General features: G+C 41.0%; 2 protein-coding genes across 3 annotated transcripts in view; one reads left to right on the forward strand and one right to left on the reverse strand.

Moving 5' to 3' along the window:
• Positions 1-556: 556 nt before the first annotated feature.
• tmem178a (transmembrane protein 178a) lies at positions 557-10,897 on the reverse strand. Its single transcript, XM_062989830.1, has 4 exons — positions 10,287-10,897; positions 3,197-3,310; positions 1,845-1,982; positions 557-869 (listed from the first exon to the last, which is right to left on the reverse strand). The coding sequence occupies exons 1-4, from the start codon at positions 10,708-10,710 to the stop codon at positions 643-645; spliced, it is 903 nt and encodes a 300-aa protein (XP_062845900.1). The 5' UTR covers positions 10,711-10,897; the 3' UTR covers positions 557-642.
• A 4,389-nt stretch (positions 10,898-15,286) lies between these two features.
• The window catches only part of map4k3a (mitogen-activated protein kinase kinase kinase kinase 3a), a 31,694-nt gene continuing 25,688 nt past the window's right edge, over positions 15,287-21,292 (forward strand). For both annotated transcript variants that reach the window (XM_062989353.1, XM_062989354.1), the window contains exons 1-2: positions 15,287-15,474; positions 20,209-20,266. In XM_062989353.1, the coding sequence (XP_062845423.1) occupies positions 15,376-15,474; positions 20,209-20,266 (157 nt within the window). In that variant the 5' untranslated portion in view covers positions 15,287-15,375. The remainder of the gene's footprint in view (positions 15,475-20,208; positions 20,267-21,292) is intronic.

Genomic DNA, 21,292 nt, shown 5'->3' on the forward strand with positions numbered 1-21,292 from the left:
GTGGCTCGGTGGGTAGCACTGTCGCCTCACAGCAAAAAAGTTCTGGGTTCGATCCCCAGGCTGAGCGGTCCGGGTCCTTTCTGTGCTGAGTTTGCATGTTCTCCCCATGTCTGTGTGGGTTTCCTCCGGGAGCTCCGGTTTCCTCCCACAGTCCAAAAACATGCAGTTAGGTTAATTGGAGACACTGAATTGCCCTATAGGTGAATGGGTGTGTGTGTGTGTGTGTGTGCCCTACGATGGACTGGCGCCCCGTCCAGGGTGTTACTGTGTGCCTTGCTCCCATTGAAAAGCTGGGATAGCTGGGATTCAGCACCCCCTTCGACCTAAATTGGATAAGCGGTTAAGAAAGTGAGTGAGTAAGTGAGATTCATTAGCTCTTCTATCAAATCACAACCCAAAGGGGCTTTATTCGATTCAGATCTGGTGACTGGGAAGGTTACTGAAGTTCACTGAATTTATTGCTATGTCTATGAAAACAGTCTGAGATGACTTATAAACACACACACACACACACACACACACTGCTGCCAGCATTTTAACATTGTCACATCTCAGATTCTTCAAAGTTTGCATTTCATGTGATCTCTCTCTCTCATACACACACACACACAGGATGATGTTTGGAGTCCTCTTAGGTGGCGCTCACACGGCTGACGTGTGTGTGTTTTTCTGCCGTGTGATGAAGGGCGAGGCAGTGCTGATGCAACCGCACACTGCTGTCAGCCCGAGACACGTCCACCCACACAAAACCGACCAACCAAATCCATGATCTACATCGCCCGGAAGACCGTAGATGAACGGAGGGTTCCGCGAGAGGTCGTATGTCACGCTGGATGAGTATGTGCACAGGGCAATGGTGCAGAAAATTCCTGCAGGGAATTAAGACAAGATAAAACAACCCATAGTTAGCTATACAATGGCCGAAAGCAACGCATCAGTTCTGTTTGTCTGAAGTATAGGCAGTACCCAGCTGAATCTGTAGCACAATTCCATCCAACTTACAGCAAGTACCAGGTTTCCCTTTATTGTACTGTAGAGTTGATGAGGATTGGATGAGCGGGCTGACCTAGAGAGTGTGGCTGTAGTTTCATATTTACTCCTTTTTTTCTCTGATGGAACAACAGTCACAGCAAAAGATGCTGATGCACTGATCCAAAAAAGTGACTCTCAACACATTAAGGTGTCAGAGCTAGATTTTAAAAACCATAGGTGTTGCTAGGTGGTTGCTATAATACCCCAGGTGGGCGTGACTGTATTACTAGGCGGTTGCTGTAGTACTGCAGGTGGGTGTTAGTGCATTGCTAGGTGGTTGCTGTAATATTGCCGGTGTTTAGGATGTTCTTAGGCAGTTGCTATAGTACCCCTGGTGGGTGTTAGCGCATTGCTAGGTGGTTGCAGTTGCCTGTGTTTAGGATGTTGCTAGGTGGTTGCTATAGTACTGCAGGTGCGTGTAAGTGCATTGCTAGGTTACTCAAGGGTCCAACAGTGGCTGCATGGCAAAGCTGGGATTCGAACTCTCAGCCTTTTCAGTTGATAGCCCAAAGCTCTACCCACTATGCTACCACTGTCCCGTAACAATTATTGGTATTCAGGTATTAGAACAAAAACATATTCATAGTCTTGTGTGTGTGTGTGTGTGTGGGTGGCTGTTTGTGTGGGTGTACTTATATGTGGGGGCTGGTGGTCAGTGTATGTCTGAGTGTGTTAAGGGGTTGAGTGAGTTGGTTAGCAAATGTGTGTGTGGGGAGGAACTTATATGTGGGGGCTGGTGGTTTGTTCACTGTATGTGTGTGTGTGTGTGTGTGTGTGTGTGTGTGTGTGTGTGTGTACACTTAGGTACGTACCTGCCATTAGGAACAACAGTCCTGACACATGCTGTGTAAGTTTTTCCTCCCAGAAAAATCCAACTGCAGAGACGATTGAACCACAAAGCAGCACAGCAGCAGCCATTCCCATAAAGCCTGCTGTTATTCTTCTCAGATCTAAACACACACACACACAACACACACACACACACACACAGAGGGAGAGAGAGAGCGTCTCCATGACTTCCACCCACACTGTGAGAGGTAACACTTTATTTCCAGCATCTTTGATAGAAAATGCTGCATAATTAACACTCGTGTGTAAGTGGTGTGTAACTGAAACATATGGGGCAACAGCTCAACATCAAACACAAAATCGTTCATATCTTTTTTACACTGATCAAACGTTTAACAGTGGAAGGAGCCGCACTGTTCATCCACATTTGTTTCTGCTGTTTTTTATTCAAAGCATACAGTCAAGCCGGAAAGTCTGCACACCCATTTCACCTTCTCCACGTTTTATTACATTACAATAAAGGCACCTAGAGGACTCTCAAACCATGAGAAACTCTGGTCTGATGAAACCAAAATTGAAGTTTTTGGCCTGAATACCAAGCGTCACGTCTAGAGGAAACCAGGCACCGCTCATCACCTGGCTAATGCCATCCCTACAGTGAAGCATGGTGGTGGCAGCATCATGACGTAGGGATGTATTTCAGCAGTGGGACCGGGATGACTAGTACACCGAGATCCTTGAAGAAAACCTGCTCCTGAGCGCTCTGGACCTCAGACTGGGGCGAATGTTTACCTTCCAATGTGACAACGACCCGAAGCACACAGCCAAGAAAACAAAGGAGTGGCTTCAGAGAAAGTCTGTGAATGTCCTTGAGTGGCCCAGCCAGAGCCCAGACCTGAATTCAATCGAACATCTGTGGAAGAAGCTGAAAATGGCTGTGTACCAACGCTCCCCATCAAACTGACGGAGCTTGCAAGGATATGCCAAGAGGAATGGGCAAAAATGTCCAGAAACAAGTGTGCCAAGCTTATAGCTTCTTTCCCAAGATGCCTTGAAGCTGTAAGCGCTGCCAAAGGTGCATCAAGCAGTTATTAGATATGTGACCCCTAAATGAACCATTTTCCTCAGTAAAATAAAACTGCATATTTTCTAAACCCTGTTTTCATGTCGTAATTATTGGCGATTGTATGTGCATATTTGAGGCTATTATAGAATGAGTCTGTAATGTAATTAAACGTGGAGAAGGTGAAAGGGGTGTATAGTTACTCATTACACAAGATTCATCAGTTCACAACAGCATTTGTGTGTGTGTGTGTGTGTGTGTGTGTGTTAGTGTGTGCATTTACTGTATGTAAATAAATGTTTAATGACTTACGTAGGAGGTGCCACTCATCCTGCTGAATGGTCCTGGTCAGATTTAGCGGGATGTTCCTAAGTCGGATCGGCTGAGAGAAGTGATATTTAACAGGAGTGCAGCGTTCTGCTATACCTGCCATGGTACACGCACCCACACACACACCCACACACACACACACAATCTATATTAGATTATGTAAACAGTCCAACTTTTACATACACTTGTAACAGCAGTTTTAAGGTCTCTGCATGGTTTGTGCAAGGCGGGGCAGTCAGGGTCCTTTCTGTGCGGAGTTTGCAACCCTGATTGGATAAGCGGCTAAGAAAGTGAGTGAGTTTATGTGGTTTTATACTTTTATATAAATCCCATATTGCAGGAATCAATCAAGGAAGAGTTTTATCAAACAGATCACCTGGATTTCAGATGCCTATGCCTTTTCAATAATTAAAAATAGTACAAAAACTTCAACTATCCAATTCCATTATCAAGTGAACAAGCAGAAAATAACAGCACACTCGTGCGAGTGAACATAAGGAATGCTTAATTAGGAAATTTCAATCGCACATAGTCTTCCTCCCACACACAAATAATTCTGCTACCCATGTACAATTGAGACTAGAGCACAAACACACTGTTCTGCTTATTTAGCTCAAAATGATTCTTAATGTTACAAAAAGTGTTTTATTTTATTTCACACAGGTTTGTGTACTCCCTTGTATTAGACTGAAATCAGAATATCCTGCTCAAATCATGCCCATTCATAACTAATGGAATTGCTTTTTATTGCAGTGGACTCAGCTTTTGGACCAGTCAGTATCTGCTCTATTATTATTTTTGTTCTAAGGATATAATTGTGTCTTCATTATTCTGTATTTGTTTAGCGCTCACTCTCCCCTACTGTGTGACCTTCTGTTATTATTTCTCTCACTCCGTCATGATTCTGGCTGCATCTCATTTTGCAGCGAATAGTAATAACAGTTCTTTAAGTCTGCTAATATTACCTTCCCTGAATACCAATGTTTAGAATGTGCTTCGGGTTACAATTTTTTTAAGCACCACACAGACTAGCAAATTACTAAATATAAATAGATAAGTGCTAGTGCAAAGGTTTACTTTAGAACCCATACCAAACAAAATCATGACCTATACCAACTGAAACCAAGACAACATAAGGATCAGTATCATTGAGAGAAAGAAGAGCAACACGAAGATAGGGACCAGTAATAAGTAATAACACCAAAACAAGAGCTACACCCATACTTACTGGCACCAACCAAACCCAAGACAAGAAAAAAGCCCATACCAACTAAGACGGAAACAAGATCAAGATACACACCAACCTAGATTAGTCCAAAAGCAGGAGACAAGGATATCAACAGATTTAGGCAAGACTTAAACCAACAATAAGACAAGAGCAAAAACTATACCATCCATGACCAAGACAAACAAGATCTATACCGACCATGACAATACCAAGATCTGTACCAACCAAGAATCTCTATTTCCTTGGCTGCTCCCGTTATTGATTTGGCACAGTTTTTACGCCGGATGCTCTTCCTGACACAACCTTCCTTATTTATCCGGGTTTGGGACCGGCACTACAATGCGCTACAAACTCCGCAGAGAAAGGACCCGGACCGCCCCACCTGGGGATCAAACCCAGGACCTTCTTGCTGTGAGGCGACAGTGCTACTCACTTAGCCAGCGTGCCACCCTGTACCAACCAAAATAACCTAATCAAACTGAGACCAAGAACGGAGCAAAACCAGTGCCAACCACGGCAAGACTTGTACCAACAGAGGCTGAACAACCGAGACCAAGACAAGCAAAACCCATAGCAACCAAAATCCTTAGTATTTAACACCCATGTCTGGCTACAATTACAGACTTAGTACCCACACACTGCACTGGTCCATGGCATAGAAAACATAGACAATTGCCTAAGCACTGGTAAAATTCATTAGTCTGTACACCCACATTCCAGTCATATGAAATGACGCTATCTATTGTTTGCAATCTGCCACACCACGTTGCACCTCTTTTTAATGACAGTAAACACAGTGAGATTGCAATTCGTCATCAAAGCTTAAAAAGCACAGAATTTTCTATAGGCAATCTCATGCTACCCACCCTTACCACCCCTCCTGGACTCTTCTCTAAATTAATTCATATCAACAAAATGAGGGTATGTGAAATTTCCATTGCTAATTTAATCAAAATCATGTTAGGGATCCATGAGAGAATATTCTGCATAGTGCACTTATGCACTCAATGCAGCAAAACCAAACACAGTATAATTCAAATGAATGAAAGGAATTATAGATGAAAGACAAACGAAAATATGCTAAACACACCAATGAGTAGGTCACAGCTGCCATATACAGTATACAGCGGTAAAGAAAAAAATAACTACTGTATACGTTGGTTACTCAGTCAACCAGTTTGCCAAATTTAACTAGCTACATGCCATGTAGAATAATCATTTATTTAATTTAATTATATATACACCATCAACCATAACATTAAAACCACCTCCTTGTTTCTACACTCACTGTCCATTTTATCAGCTCCACTTACCATATAGAAGCACTTTGTAGTTCTACAATTACTGACTGTAGTCCATCTGTTTCTCTACATATCTTTTTAGCCTGGTTTCACCCTGTTCTTCAATGGTCAGGACCCCTACATGACCACTACAGAGCAGGTATTATTTGGGTGGTGGATCATTCTCAGCACTGCAGTGACACTGACATGGTGGTGGTGTGTTAGTGTGTGTTGTGCTGGTATGAGTGGATCAGACACAGCAGCACTGCTGGAGTTTTTAAATACAGTGTCCACTCACTGTCCACTCTATTAGACACTCCTACCTAGTTGGTCCACCTTGTAGATGTAAAGTCAGAGACGATCGCTCATCTATTGCTGCTGTTTGAGTCATGTTCTAATGGTAAATCTAAAAGCTTTTTTAAGGCATGTGGGGGTGGGAGGGCAACGAGGATCCTTGTGGGACGCCAGTCGTGAGTTTGCATGGAGCAGACAAGACATGACTTTTCTCAGTGATTCCAAGACAAGAATGATTAGAACCAAGGATGGTTTGAATGCTCTAATGGCCTGGCACTTCTCACTAACATTAATGGCTGCTTCTGTGTAGTCTGCTGCTTTGAAGCCAGACTGGTTTTAATCTTGGAGGTTATTTTCATGAAGCAAGGACGATCATTGATCTTAGATGGAATGTTCAAAAACCTTAGAGAGGAAAAGTGTAGTGAGAAGTTTTCTGTATTTTATGAGGTGTTAGACGTTCAGAAATAAAGTGCTTGCCAACTCTAAGCGTCTACTTTTTAGAGGCTGAATCAGCAAACCAGGTCTGTAATAAGCCTACGACACATTTTTGCAGGTAGTAACAGTTTGCTAGGATAATAATATTGGCTGCAGTGAAGCCAATCTTACAAAAAAACATGTTTGACCAGGGTTTTGAAGGATACGTTGCTGTAGCTCATGCTTATTCTTGGATAAAACCACCAAAATAATGAAGCACCGCAACGGTTGCAGGGACAAAAATAGAATCTAGCATGAAGCTCTGAAATAATACTGCACTGAAGATGAGAAAGCCAATGTCTTTTAGTACAGAGAGTAGCTTCATATATTTCAGTCTTTTACTAGTGAAAACTCCTACACTAAATCTGCCTCCAATCCCCAGTTCATTATGTAATGATTCACAATCTAAAAATTATATAATGTTATTCACTTTAAACTGCAATACAGGTAAGTCTACAGGAGTCTCCCACTGAGAAACGTCATCAATTCTGTCTTTACAGTTACCAGCATACATGTAAAAATGAAAGTTTTGTTAAAGAGTTACAATATTAAAGGACCACCAATCAGAAATGCATATGGCTAATTTTGTTTCTGATTTCTTTACACCCAACAGGTCAAGTGGTGTTTTTTTAGCCAGTTCCAGAACTTGACCGCAACATACGGTAAGGGGAAAAGTATTTAACCACTTTTAATCCTGTTAATTAATACACTTCTGGTAAATATACATGTCCTCTTGGTTTCCTACCACCAATATAGCAGGGGCGGTCTTGTCCTCTTGGTTTCCTACCACCAGTAAAGCAGGTGTGGTCATGTCTTCTTGGTTTCCTACCACCAATAAAGCAGGTGTGGTCATGTCTTCTTGGTTTCCTACCACCAAAAAAGCAGGAACGGTCATGTCCTCTTGGTTTTCTACCACCAATAAAGCAGGGGCGGTCATGTCCTCTTGGTTTCCTACCACCAATAAAGCAGGGGCGGTCATGTCTTCTTGGTTTCCTACCACCAAAAAAGCAGGGGCGGTCATGTCTTCTTGGTTTCCTCAGTTCCCATTAATGAATTTAGAAATTTAGAGCCAATAGTAATTGTCCAGAATATCCTAAAACATCAAAGCAGAGCTGTTGAAGGTCGACAGGACAAGGGTGACTTTGGAGACTTGCATATCTAATCCACACATCCTCTTATCTCCATAATCTCTATTGATCAGGATTCAGCTTCAAATACTCCGTCTCACCTTCAAATGTTCAGGTTTTACTAAGAAACACTTTAAAGAAACGTCAGATCATGACAGTGTTAGAGTAAGACGTGACCTCTGCCCAAACTGTGTTTTATACAGGACTGTTTAGCATGAGCACTAGAGATTCAACCCAGTCTGGGCATTGGAACTTCAAGTAAACTCTAATGCAGGTTGCACCATGTCTAAACGTTACTCCAGGCCAAGCAATAAGGTAATTGGTCAATTTGTGTTTCAAGTTTCACAACGGCGGAGAACAACAAGCTTGAGTAGATTAAAATAGACTGTTATTGATCACATTCCTAAACTGATGCAGCTGAATCACAACCTTTTGGTCAAGGAATCTGTATAGAAAACTACGTTTTGTGTACCAAATACTGAATCATTTTTTTATCCTGTCTTCTGACACCAGGCACCATGTGGACAGTCTGTAATTACTGTGCTAATTACTAACCACAGATGGAAAACTGCTGTGCATCACCTGGTCCAGCAGACAGGCTCAGCAGCTACGACCTTTCCTTCTTTTAAAGACCTTTATGACATCAGGGATCCACTAACTTTTAGTTCACTTAGTTACCACGCTAGGGTTAAAATACCACAGTTTTAAGACCAGGCCACCCACATTCACAGGCAGTTCTACATTGAGCCATAAGTTAGATGCACATATGCTTATGGAACACGCATGTCATGGCAGTCTTGGTATTTCAATGTGGTGTTTCTGCCGCTGTTCTTTTTCTGTGACTAATTTTGTAACAAAGACTTTGTTGTCCAAAATGATTAATTTATTTTGTTATATGTAACATTTCTTGTCACCTTACATAGTGAGTCAGAGGGACGCATGATCTTTTACAGCCCTCCATGGTCAGAGGTGGGAGACGGTGGGAGACGGTGGCAGCACCGGCGGAAACAAGGTTGCGATTGAAAACTTTTGTATTTATTTTATTTGATATATACTAAATAGGAAAAGTATGTGGACTCTGACCATGAGCTTGTTGTGCATTCCATTTCAATACCATGGGCATTTGCACTGAAGTATATTGTTTCCTCTTTCTCTATAGGCCTCTAATATAGATACACAATTGGCGGACAAAATTCTAAAAGCAGAATTAGCTTGATTTTAAGTCACTGCAATATGAAATAGGAGGTCTAACAAGCACCTGGTCAGGTGTCCACATACTTTGAAACAATACTTCACTAGTGAAAGCTCTCTCATTATCAGTATAGATGCCACCTATCAGGATAAATGCTTCAAATTAACCACAGGAATAAACGATTCCTGCTAATATGATCAAGTCTCAACAAAAAACTGTCCATTGTGAGCTTTACAAAATTGAAATTCACAGCAGAGCCATTAAAACCTTTTGTACCAAAGACAAATCCGCAATGAAGCACAACTTGCAGTAAGCAGCACTAAATCTGGACCCCTGAATGCTTTTAAAAATACAATATGGCCTGGCACCAGCTGTACAGCACACTGAGAGGCAGTATGGGATAAAATGATTAGTTTATGATAGTTTATTCATTAATCCATTCGTTCATGTTGTTACTCATTTATTTTGACTAACTGCTTCATCCTCAACAAGGTCGCAGCCAGGATACCAAGGCATTTACATTTTCTAATAGTGGACACCTAGTTTACCATGTTAAACATCCAATAAAGAACCATAACATGTCAAAATCACTGTGAACAGTCACTTACAAAAATTAGACCTGGTCAGTAGTGGTCCTATGGTGGTCGGTCCGTTTTTCACTCATTAAGAATGTAAGCCTTTAACAGTCAGTACCATGTCATGACTGTACTGAGAATAGTCCACCAGCCATATAGTAACCTTTCAGCATTGGTTCCTCATCGGACTACACCTACATAGTGACCAGCAAATTACCAGCACAACTAAACAACACTGGTGCATTAGTACCAGTACTGCACTGTCAGTGTTACTGCTGTGCTAAAAACAGTCCAGCAACCCAATTATCAGTTGGTCAGCAGAAGTTAAATGTCCAGCTGCATGTCACAGTTTTACTGAGAATTGTCCATAACCCTCATAGCACTCTCATAGCACTCATGGAGAGAGTACACCTCCAACGTCACTATCATGTCAGTGACACTAGGGTGCTGAAAACACTCTACCCAAATTATAGCTGGTCATTGGTGGTCCTTTGTACTCATAAACGGCATAACTATCGTTACATGTCATTACTCTACTGAGAATAGTCCACAATCTCTAATGTCATTACTGATATGAGAATAGTCCACAATCTCTAAGTGTCATTACTGTTATGAGAATAGTCCACCACCCAAATTATAGCTGGTCCTTGGTGGTCCTTTGTACTCATAAACAGCATAAACCTCTAGCTGTATTTACATGTCATTACTCTACTGAGAATAGTCCGCAATATCTAAGTGTCATTACTGTTATGAGAACAGTCCACCACCCAAATTATAGCTGGTCACTGGTGGTCCTATAGTGTTCCTTTCCCTTGATGTAATTGTCTATAGCAACAGCCTGAGTGCACTTAGTAACCATGCACCATAAAGTGCACAACCAAGCTAGAGAAAGGTGCAGATACCCTTTGAAATGAGCCGGTCGATGTCGGGATCCACGCCCCGGAAGAAGCATTTCCTCCACAGCCCGTAGTGCGTTGGAAACAGCGGGCGCCCGCACTCGGTCTCCAAAATGCCCATGCCCAAAATCGCTCTCCAGTTCTCCAGCAGCTCCTCCTCGCGACTCCCGACGTGTATCGGCTTCATCAGAGCCACACTGTTCCGTCTCGAGCCCCCGCTAACCCCGCTGTCCACCAGCGGCAGGTGGTAGATGGGCATGTCCCGGTTCTTCTGGTCGGTGGACTCGGCTCCGTAGCGGTCACAGTTGCGCTTGTGCCGCCTCGTGTCCGTCTCGTACCAGTGATCGGTGAAGATGGCGGTGACCAGCAGGACAAGCGCCAGGACGCTCATAAACAGGCTCACCGCCGTCACCACGACCCGTTTCTCCATGGTTTATACATCAGCGCTTTTACCGGTCCGCCGTGCCTTCATCCTCTCTGGCTGTTTCCTCAGCGCATCCTTCCGTTTACTCCGTTTATTTACCGACTGCAGCGCGCGTTCCGGTACCAGCCCGGTGACCTGCTCTCTCTCTCTCTCCCTCTCTCTCTCTCTCTCCCTCTCTCCTCCTCTCTCTCTCTCCCTCTCTCCTCCTCCTCGCTCTTTCTAGGATGCTCGCTGTAGTGATACAGACTCACAAAAGAATCGGTTCTTTCTTGATTCGTTTAAACTAGTTCGAAACCAATATGCGGAGCTGAATCGATTCAAACTCAAAAATTAATGTTGCAAATCCAAAGTCTGTGTTTGTGTATTGTGATTAAATTTCCGTAGTGTATCATACTTTTTATATTATTATTATTATTATTATTATTATTTATTAGGATTTTAACGTCATGTTTTAAGCACTTTGCATTCATGTTTAATGTCAAACACAGTTATGGGCAATATTGTATCTCCAATTCACCTCACTTGCACGTCTTTGGACTGTAGGGGGAAATGGAGTTCCTGGCGGAAAGCCACACAGACACAGGGAGAACATGCAAACTCCACACAGAAAGGACCCAGACCGCCTCACCTGGGGATCGAACCCAGGACCTTCTTGCTGTGAGGCGACAGTGCTACCCATCAAGCCACCATTTTTATATTAAGTAATCAGACAAATCATTGGAGTTGTAGGGCAGTTGTAGCCTATAGTGGTTAAGGTACTGGACTAGTAATCAGAACGTCGCTGGTTCAAGCCCCACCACTGCCAGGTCGCTGCTGTTGGGCCCTTGAGCAAGGCCCTTGACCCTCGATTGCTCAGACTGTATACTGTCACACTAGTGTAAGTCGCTTTGGATAAAAGCGTCTGCTAAATGCTGTAAATGTAAATGTATTGCCATTTAAAGATGACATTGGAATTCTTGGCAAACTCAGGGTGAAATTGTATTTAAAATATTATTATAGTAATAATAAGATAAGATAAGATAAGATAATCCTTTATTAGTCCCACAGTGGGGAAATTCACAGTGTTGCAGCAGCGAAGGGACAGTAAAGCACTCAGTACAAAAAATAGACAATAAAAAGTACAGTGTATAACAATAATAATAATAAAAAGTCAAAATAATTACAAATAATAATTGCACATGGGAAAAAATATTGCACATATTGCACATTGCACATTGTAATAATTACATGGGGAAAAAGTTGCACATTGTTATGAATAATGAATGTTTTAGAGTGTGTGTGTGATCTGTCTGGAGCAGTGCTGGTTATACAGTCTAACAGCAGCAGGAAGGAAGGACCTGCGATACCGCTCCTTCACACATTTGGGGTGAAGCAGCCTGTCACTGAAGGAGCTGCCCAGTGCTGCCAGAGTCTCATGCATGGGGTGGGAGTCGTTCTCCAGCATGGATGCCAGCTTGGCTAACATCCTTCTGTCTCCCACCACCTGCACTGGGTCTAAGGGGCTCCCCAGGACAGAGCCAGCCCTCTTAATAAGTTTGTCTAGTCTCTTCCTGTCCGCTGTAGATATGCTGCTGCCCCAACATACCACTCCATAAAAGATGGCTGATGCCACCACTGTATCAAAAAAAGTCCTCAAGAGTTCCCCCCGCACTCCAAATGACCGCAGTCTCCTGAGTAGGTAGAGTCTGCTCTGACCTTTTTTATAAAGTGCGTTAGTGTTAACTGACCAGTCCAGTTTGTTGTTGAGGTGAACACCCAGGTACTTGTAAGAGTCCACTCTCTCAATGTCCATTCCCTGGATGTTTACCTGGATGTTTATTAATAATATTAATAACAATAATAGTAATAACAATAATAATAATGTTCAGTGGGTAGAACTGTCGCCTCACAGCAAGACGGTCCTGGGTTTAATTCCCAGTTGGTGTGGTCCGGGTCCTTTCTGTATGGAGTTTGCATGTTCTCCCCATGCAGATGTGTGGGTTTCCTCCAGGTGCTCTGTTTTCCTCCCACAGTCCAAAGTTAGGTAAATTGGAGATACTAAATTGTTCTCTCTCTCTGTGTGTGAGTGTGTGAGTGTGTGTGTATGTGTGTGTGTGTGTGAGTGTGAGTGTGTGTGTGTGTGTGTGTGTGTGGGTGTGTTTGCCCTGTGATGGAATTGCAGTGATTTGCACCCGCCATGACCCTAAACAGCACAAAGCGTCAATAAAACAGACAGTGAATAAATGAAATGATTACTTATAATGCTTGATAAGATGGGACACGCACACTCAATAGGCTCTTTCTTTAGGCTGCTTTGGTGCTGAATCAAATCCATCGAATCATATGAATCGATTCAGGAGATTTGACTCATAATCTCGTATAAGCTGCTTCTCATTTTTCCACTCAGCATCCTTTTCGATCTTTACCTCCAGTTTTTTTTTTCTTACTGCTTGTGTCCTCCTGGTCCATGTCGCGGTAGGGTGAGAGTCGGTGAGGGTGTATCTTGTTACACTCTCAGGTTACGATGCACTGTGTTTGATGGGGGATGCAGGTTGCTTGTGCGCCTGCCTATACAAGCTGCTGGCACTGACAGAGATGGGTGTGTCGCCTCATCAGCACCGCAGCGAATTTTGGTGTCAATACAGCAACATCTTTGGCTAGTTTGAGGAATGCTAATAACACAAAGGCAAAACACAATCACTCATTCATTCATCTTTTATTAAATAAATAAAAAATAAATAAAAAATTCCAGAGTGCCACAGCAAAAGGTATGAATGAATATCTTTGTACATATTTTAGTTTTTACATTTTTTAATTAATTTTCAACACTCAAAATTCACATCTTAACATCATTTAAAAATACAGTAGTGCAAAATAAATTATTATTAATCAAAATGGTCTGATAATATCCTCAACAACATGTCAACTCTATCAAAAGCTTATTGACAACATATTGATTCCAGTTGGACTTGCTGGTATGCCACACCATCACTTCAGTTCTAAAGATGCTTTTCGTTGCTGAATCCTGAACAGCACAAGCTGTTCTCTTAATTCTTTATGCAGTTTGCTCAGTAAATGAAGAATCACACTTGCCTGTGTGTTTATGTCTTCATTAATGATTTAAGGCAGAGATCCTGACCTGTAAAGGGCTAAATAAACTTAACTCGACTCTAGGAGCAGTCTGATTGGGTTATAAAATCTTTGAGGTTCACCATGGTTTGTTCTCCTGCTCCAGTTTCAGAGAAGGATCGATATTCTAGCTGATTTACAAACCTTTAACTGTTGCTCTACTGTACATAGAGCAGTTCCTGAAACCGATTAGGATTGATTTATAAAAGCCATTACTGTGGGTCGCATGCTTGCTCATTAATCAGTGGTATTTTTTTTCTTTATAACATCATCACTACAATGCTGGGCTAACTTTCAGCTGTAGCACACTCCAGCTCACTGTAATATTAGCCTAGATGAAGCTTTGCCCTCTGAGATTTACCCACTTAGCTTCTTTTACATTCTGTACAGTCGTATTGGCCTTATTATTCTCTAGCAAAGTCAATGAACACAGTTTTATCAGCTGTTATGTTCAGATGGAATTAAAGATAAACAACCACCAACTATTCATTAGGCCAGTATGATAACCGCTGAGCTGCGGTGCTGTTTAGTGTATTTTTTAATTTACGTTTTCTTGCATAGACCAGCACTCTGGTACTTGTTACAAGTTATTATAAAGCTACTGTTCTTCTGTAGGGTCATTTGTGTTCAATACATTTTTCTAGTTTTGGATTTAGCCTTAACCAGACATGCTGTTCCTCCTTTTTCCTTTGATGGCTCAGACTCTGTTCTACCTTCCATCTTAGTTCAGCTCATTTTAATTAATTGTGCTAACTTTACTGGAACTGAGATAGTAATGGGAAAGGCCTTAAGAATTTTTAAACTGAGGTGGAGGAAGTGTAATGGAACAGGACCTGGCATTTATCTTCTCAAAATCTCAAAATCCACAGTTGAACCTAAAGTACAGTATTACTGTTATTATTATTATTATTATTTTTATTATTATTATTGTTATTATTATTATTTTTATTATTATTGTTATTATTATTATTGTTATTATTATTATTACTGTTATTATTGTTATTATTAGTATTATTATTACTGTTATTATTGTTATTATTATTATTACTGTTATTATTATTATTGTTATTATTATTGTTATTATTACTGTTATTATTATTATTACTGTTATTATTGTTATTATTATTATTATTATTATTACTGTTATTATTATTATTATTAATACTGTTATTATTATTATTACTGTTATTATTGTTATTATTATTGTTATTATTATTACTGTTATTATTATTACTGTTATTATTATTACTGTTATTATTGTTATTATTATTGTTATTGTTATTATTAATACTGTTATTATTATTATTATTATTACTATTATTATTATTATTATTATTATTATTATTATTATTATTATTATTATTATTATTACTATTATTTGCCATTTTCCCGATTTTCACGTTAATTCTCTCACAATGGAAAAAAGTCTCCTGCTGCGCATGCGCACTTCGCGTTCGGAGGAAGCCATGTTTAATGTAAAAGTAAAGCCAGGTTGAGATTTCTGCTGTTATTTGTTGTTTATATTTTTATCTCTTTTATATTTAAATAAAACCGGCTGTTTTAATGATGAATTGTGGAGCGAATTTAAGCAGAAGAAACCCGCAGGAGGATTTTGAGCTGTTACAGAGAATAGGTAGTGGCACATACGGAGATGTTTACAAGGTAAATAGACATCCATTTATTATTGTTGTTGTTATTGAATATTGTTGGTAAATATTAGATTGGAGATACATGCACGCTTTTATATTTCATTATTTAAATTCACATTAACTGAGTTACACTTTTAAATCAGTGCAGAGTGAATAACGGCACAATAACAATGATGGCTGAGTGATGAACAGACTTTGTTTACTAATTGTAACTGTTAGTGTATTAAGCGTTACTGTAGTAAATCCACCCTCCACATTTACACCATAGTAACCAAACCATAACCAACATAGGAACTATATTCTATATATTCTATACTATATTATTTAACATTTACCAGCATATCAACCTGACAGACTGACGTCACAAACCGTGGGCGGGGCTATTGTGTGACTCGAACTGATCACCGTTTGATCAATATCAATAACTGCTTGATCCTGGTCAGGGTTGCGATGGGTTCAGTGCCACTAAAACACTGTGAGGTCCTTCATGTTTCGGGATTCCATCACCCTTCCTATTAATTACTCAGTTTAATCGTTTGGTAACTAAAGATGCTAATTGTTGCAGTTTTGCATGATATTGAAATTTTTTCCCATTCTTGATTGTTACGATACTTAATCTGCTCAACAGTTGCCATTTGATCGCCATTTTCTGATTCCCCGCTTTGTGATGCTTTGTCCGTTTTTAATTTTCTATAGGAGACAGATCTGGACTGCAGGCAGGCCAGTTAAGCGCACACACTCTGGGTCTAGTTTTAGTGCATGCCAAATGAAGCTCAACATTGTCTCAACATGACACTTGTTGGTGTTTTCTGACCAATATCTGTTCTCATCTTACCTCAGCACACATTTCCACAGTCTTTTGGTTCATTTGACATGAGCTTGCGCCATGATGTACAAGGTCCTTCTCAGTTTCTATAAACTGTATCCAGTTTAAAGCCCCAGAAATGTGACATCTGACAATATTTCCTTCATGGAATTCTCTTTTTGCTCTGATCCATGTGTCGATGTTTTTTCTTTGCTCGTGACTCTTAGTGCTGAGGCGACTCTTTACCGAGGGGGAGAACGATCACGCTCCATTTGGTCATTAATAATGTAGTGGGTTCAGCACTGGGCTTCTTTTCATCCTTGGAAACGTCAGTGTAACAGGATCAGGAGGGGAAGTGAGCAGGAATCAAGGGGGGAAAAGAACCACAAGAACAGGATGGAAGTGAAGCTGGAATGACTGGTATGATGATCATCAAACTGGATGTGATGATGTTCAGTAAAGCATAAAACTTATCCAACCAGAGTGAGTTCCCATCACAAAAAACAACAGTATTGCTGTAGCAGCCTTTTGAAAAATGAGAAGACAGGAGACTTTATGTAGCATTAAATGTCCAAACGATACCCCTGTCCACTCCAACTTTACAGTTACCAGAATTAGAAGGCTTGTAAACACGGCTGGCATAAAGCAATGTTAACTAGAACCCAAACACTGTAGTTTTTGGTTGTAAGCTGGGTTGTATAGTTTTTGAGAGACAGCCCCTGCACTTAAACATCTGTGTTTGTTCTACAATACATGGTGGCATCCCACACTGGCAGAGTTAAAGTGGTGTCATATAGATATAGTAAAAAATCATGGCTGTATGTTCAAGTAAATATAATAAAGGTTGTAATAGTTAGCCAGTGGAATGAACCTCACTATTAAGTACAAGATCAACCATAACATTAAAACCACCTCCTTGTTTCTACACACACTGTCCATTTTATCAGCTCCACTTACCATATAGAAGCACTTTGTAGTTCTACAATTACTGACTGTAGTCCATCTGTTTCTCTGCATGCTTTCTTAGCCCCCTTTCATGCTGTTCTTCAATGGCTGTTCTGGCAGGTCAGGTGTCAGGTGGTTTTAATGTTATGGTTGATCGGTGTAAGTGTTTCAGTTCGTCTTTCAGCCTGTGATAAGTCCCAATCAGCAGTGGCTGCTTTATAATGAGCAGTCCTAATAATAAATGGGATGTAAGATTTGATTCATATTTGTTAATCTTACAGGAAACACCCCTACTACATGCAAGCAAATTCAAGCTAAAATGAGGGGTGCTCAGACAGCGCAGCGGTCTAACGGGCTAACCCAACACCACTGAGAGCTTGGAGCTTGGCAGATTTGTTTGACTTAATTACAATGGAACCAGATTTTCCGAGTCCCCCTTTTGCATTTTAACATAAGCATTTTACCAGCTTTGTGGCTGATTATTACTTGTGCTCAGCTAATTAATTATTAAATCGGTTAAATAAGCAGTACCAGGCACGTCTGCAAAATTAGCTGCAGCTTGAGTAAATCGATTTTAGGTGCCGATTGCAGCTACATCGAATACAGCCTACAGCCTTGTACCTCCAGTCATCAATATTCAAACCGGCAAACATTACAGATGATGAATGAAATTAAATGTCCAATCAATTTGGCAGAAGAGGTGTAAATGCAGCGGAGAGGCAGCAGTGGGTGAGTTATGTATCCTCTGTAAATTCTCTGTAGACGGAGACAAATCTGCTGTGTCAACGCTACAAGCCTGGCCCAATTTCTGCTGACCGTCTGCCAAACCCTTTTTTTTTAACAACCCCTCCCATCCCTTTCAGCTTTCTGTCATTACCTACTGTGTGCTGCACCTGTGCAGGTAATTCTCTGCCATGTTAGGCATTCTTATTTAAAATGATATAACTTTTTGCACTCTTTTAATTACTGTTGGAGTTAAAACGTTACATATTCTTGTAAGGGACGTGTCATAGTGGACAGTCTTAGGATTTCAGATATGTTTGTATGTCAGTCCAAAAAGACCATTCCCAGTGCAAAATAATTTAGATCTTTCACCATCTACTGTACATAACAGGATGGAAAGATTTTGGTAATTTAGAGAAACTGCTGTTGAAGGTGCCGTGATGAAGAGCTAATCAGTGTTATTCACTTCACCTGTCGGTTGTAATAATGTTATGCCTGGTCGGTGTATTTGTCATATATACAGCAGCGCTGCTGGAGTTTTTAAATACCGTGTCCACTCACTGTCCACTCTATTAGACACTCCTACCTAGTTGGTCCACCTTGTAGATTTAAAGTCAGAGACAATCGCTCATCTATTGCTGCTGTTTGAGTTGGTCATCTTCTAGACCTTCATCATATGCTGCCCACGGGGCGGTGTTGGCTGGATATATTTTTGGTTGGTGGACTATTCTCAATGCAGCAGTGACAGTGAGGTGTTTAAAAACTCCAGCAGCGCTGCTGTGTCTGATCCACTCATACCAGCACAACACACACGAACACACCACCACCATGTCAGTGTCACTGCAGTACTGAGAATGATCCACCACCTAAATAATACCTGCTCTGTGGTGGTCATGACCATTGAAGAACAGGGTGAAAGCAGGGTAAAAAGAGTATGCAGAGAAACAGATGGACTACAGTCAGTAATTGTAGAAGTACAAAGTGCTTCTATATGGTAAGTGGAGCTGATAAAATAGACAGTGAGTGTAGAAACAAGGAGGTGGTTTTAATGTTATGGCTGATCAGTGTATTAGTTCATTGTGGACTTATGGGCAGCCCTAGTTGGAGGAGTTAACGCAATAATATCGTGGAATAATGATTTCTGTCTTAGTAAACATTATTATCATTTGACTTTGTTTGTTTTGTCCTTATTATTCATGGGACTGATCAGCAGCTTAATGATGTTATTGATAAGCAAGTTACAAGAACCTAGTTCCCCTCTTTTCTGACGAGACGGCATCCGCCATACAGATTCATCAAGTGAACAGATCGGACGTGACTTGTTTGTTTTGAGGTGTAATTAAAGCTGTTTCAGTTGTGTTTTTGTCCAGACAGCTGATGTGCGAGTCCGTGTGTGTCCGTTATGAGCGAAATAATGAAATGTTTAGTGAGATGTGACTCAGTCTAGTGATACGAGACGCACTGTTTGCACATGGGGGCTTTGTGAATGTCAGACAGGGACAGCTGATTAATATTTCAATATTTCAAACCTCACATCCCTCCTGACAGCACTGCAGAGATTCAGGATGTGTTTTTATTTATTTATTTTGTATATAGCAGCCATGCGTTACGGTGGTAAAAATGTACTCGAATGCTTTTACACATTTGTATCCTGTCTACTACTACAGACCCTGACCCAGGCTGAGGAGGGCCGTATTTATCACACGGCCCCTTGATGGATTGGCGTCCTGTTTAGGGTGTGTTCTAAAATCCTTTAAATCTAAAATCAGCTGTGCTTAACCCCAAATTGCTTTGGATGAAGGCATCTGCTAAATGCTGCAAATGTAAATGCAAATTCTGTTCTTGCACAACACCCTCTGTGGCCGTAAAATCGTTGGACACATCCTTACCCCAATTAAGTGGGTAAAGGACTCCTCTAGAGCAGGGGTGCCCAATACGTTGATTGCGTAGAACACTGCAAAGACGGTGACGGAGAAATTTTAACCCTACAATCTGCTCTAGAGCCTCTCAGATACCTTTGGAAGACCATGTTGCTTTCCTCTGTATTCTTCTGCCGCTTGTGCCAGCCTTCCCTTCTATCTACGCCTACTGTTGGGCACTGTCAGGCCAGTGGGTTACCATACCAGTGTGCTTACCACTATTTTACTTTTGCGTTTCTTTATAACATTTCATTATGAAATCGCCTTTACTCCTTGTCGTGTCAGATAACGAAGTAGTTATCACTCAACACTTTACTTGGCTGCAATTGTTAAAGTGTTGGTCCTTCTCTTTCAGGTCCGAAATGTCAGTACAGACGAAGTGGCCGCCATCAAGGTCATCAAACTGGAACCTGGTGAGTTTAATCCTGCTTTTTTCTTGCTGAAAGTGTTTGGTCACCTGACCAGGAGCGTGTTGGTAAACCCTTCCCAGAACAACGGGTCTTTATACAGTATTTACTTGGCTTCCTTTCTGAAAGGTTTCAGAGTGTGTCTGTAAGATTCTGTTAATGTTAGTCATAAGAGCAATCGTAATGTCAAACTAGATGTCGAATGGGAGGGCCTGGACTCACAGTCGACATTCCAATTCATTCTGAAAGTGTTCAGTGAGGGGGTTGAGGTCCAGGCTCTGTGCAGGCCACTAGAGTTTGTCTTGTAGTCATTTTGGTACAGGAACAGACCACAGCTTTGTTGCAACAGTTCAATGTTTCTGAGGCATGGACCATTTGGCCAAAAGTATGTGGACATTTAACAGGCCTTTCATATTTTAAGCTGCTTTTGTATTTTGTTTAAATAAATCTAGTTTATTTTTTTCCAGTGGCACATGGAAAACGATAAACCATCACTGATGATTGAAAATTGGTCTGAGTAGGTGGCACCAGGTTTTAAAATATGTGCATTTTTTTCTGATTGTATGTGATTATGTGCTGCTGCACAGTAGGGGTCAAACTGTCCTGTTTAAAGTAAGACACTAAAGCAAGTCTGTCCGTCTCTGTCTCCATCTCCACCTCATTATCTGCTGGCAACCAGTGGGGGGTTGCTGCGAAAGACCCTGGCAATCAGTATGTGCAAGTGTGTGGGTGTGTGTACTGACCGTATAGCAGACCACCACACTGTAACAGCTGGGTCTAAGCGTTTGAGGCTTTATTTTTTTAATATTATGGAATTTTTCTAGAATTCTTAGATTTTCTGTTCCTGCACAGTCCCTCTTCTGCAGTTTTATCGCACAGCAGGAACCCTGGCATTTATGTGGTATAAGAAGGCATGTGATATAAGCGCATAAACTGAACTGCAGAGACAGTAATCCAGTACTAACTCGTACTTAGTAAAATAGAGTGACCTCTATTAGATCTCTTAGCCCTTCTGAATAGGCTTCTTACAAG

This window comes from Trichomycterus rosablanca, chromosome 27 (genome assembly GCF_030014385.1).
Source record: "Trichomycterus rosablanca isolate fTriRos1 chromosome 27, fTriRos1.hap1, whole genome shotgun sequence".
Lineage (NCBI taxonomy): Eukaryota > Metazoa > Chordata > Actinopteri > Siluriformes > Trichomycteridae > Trichomycterus > Trichomycterus rosablanca.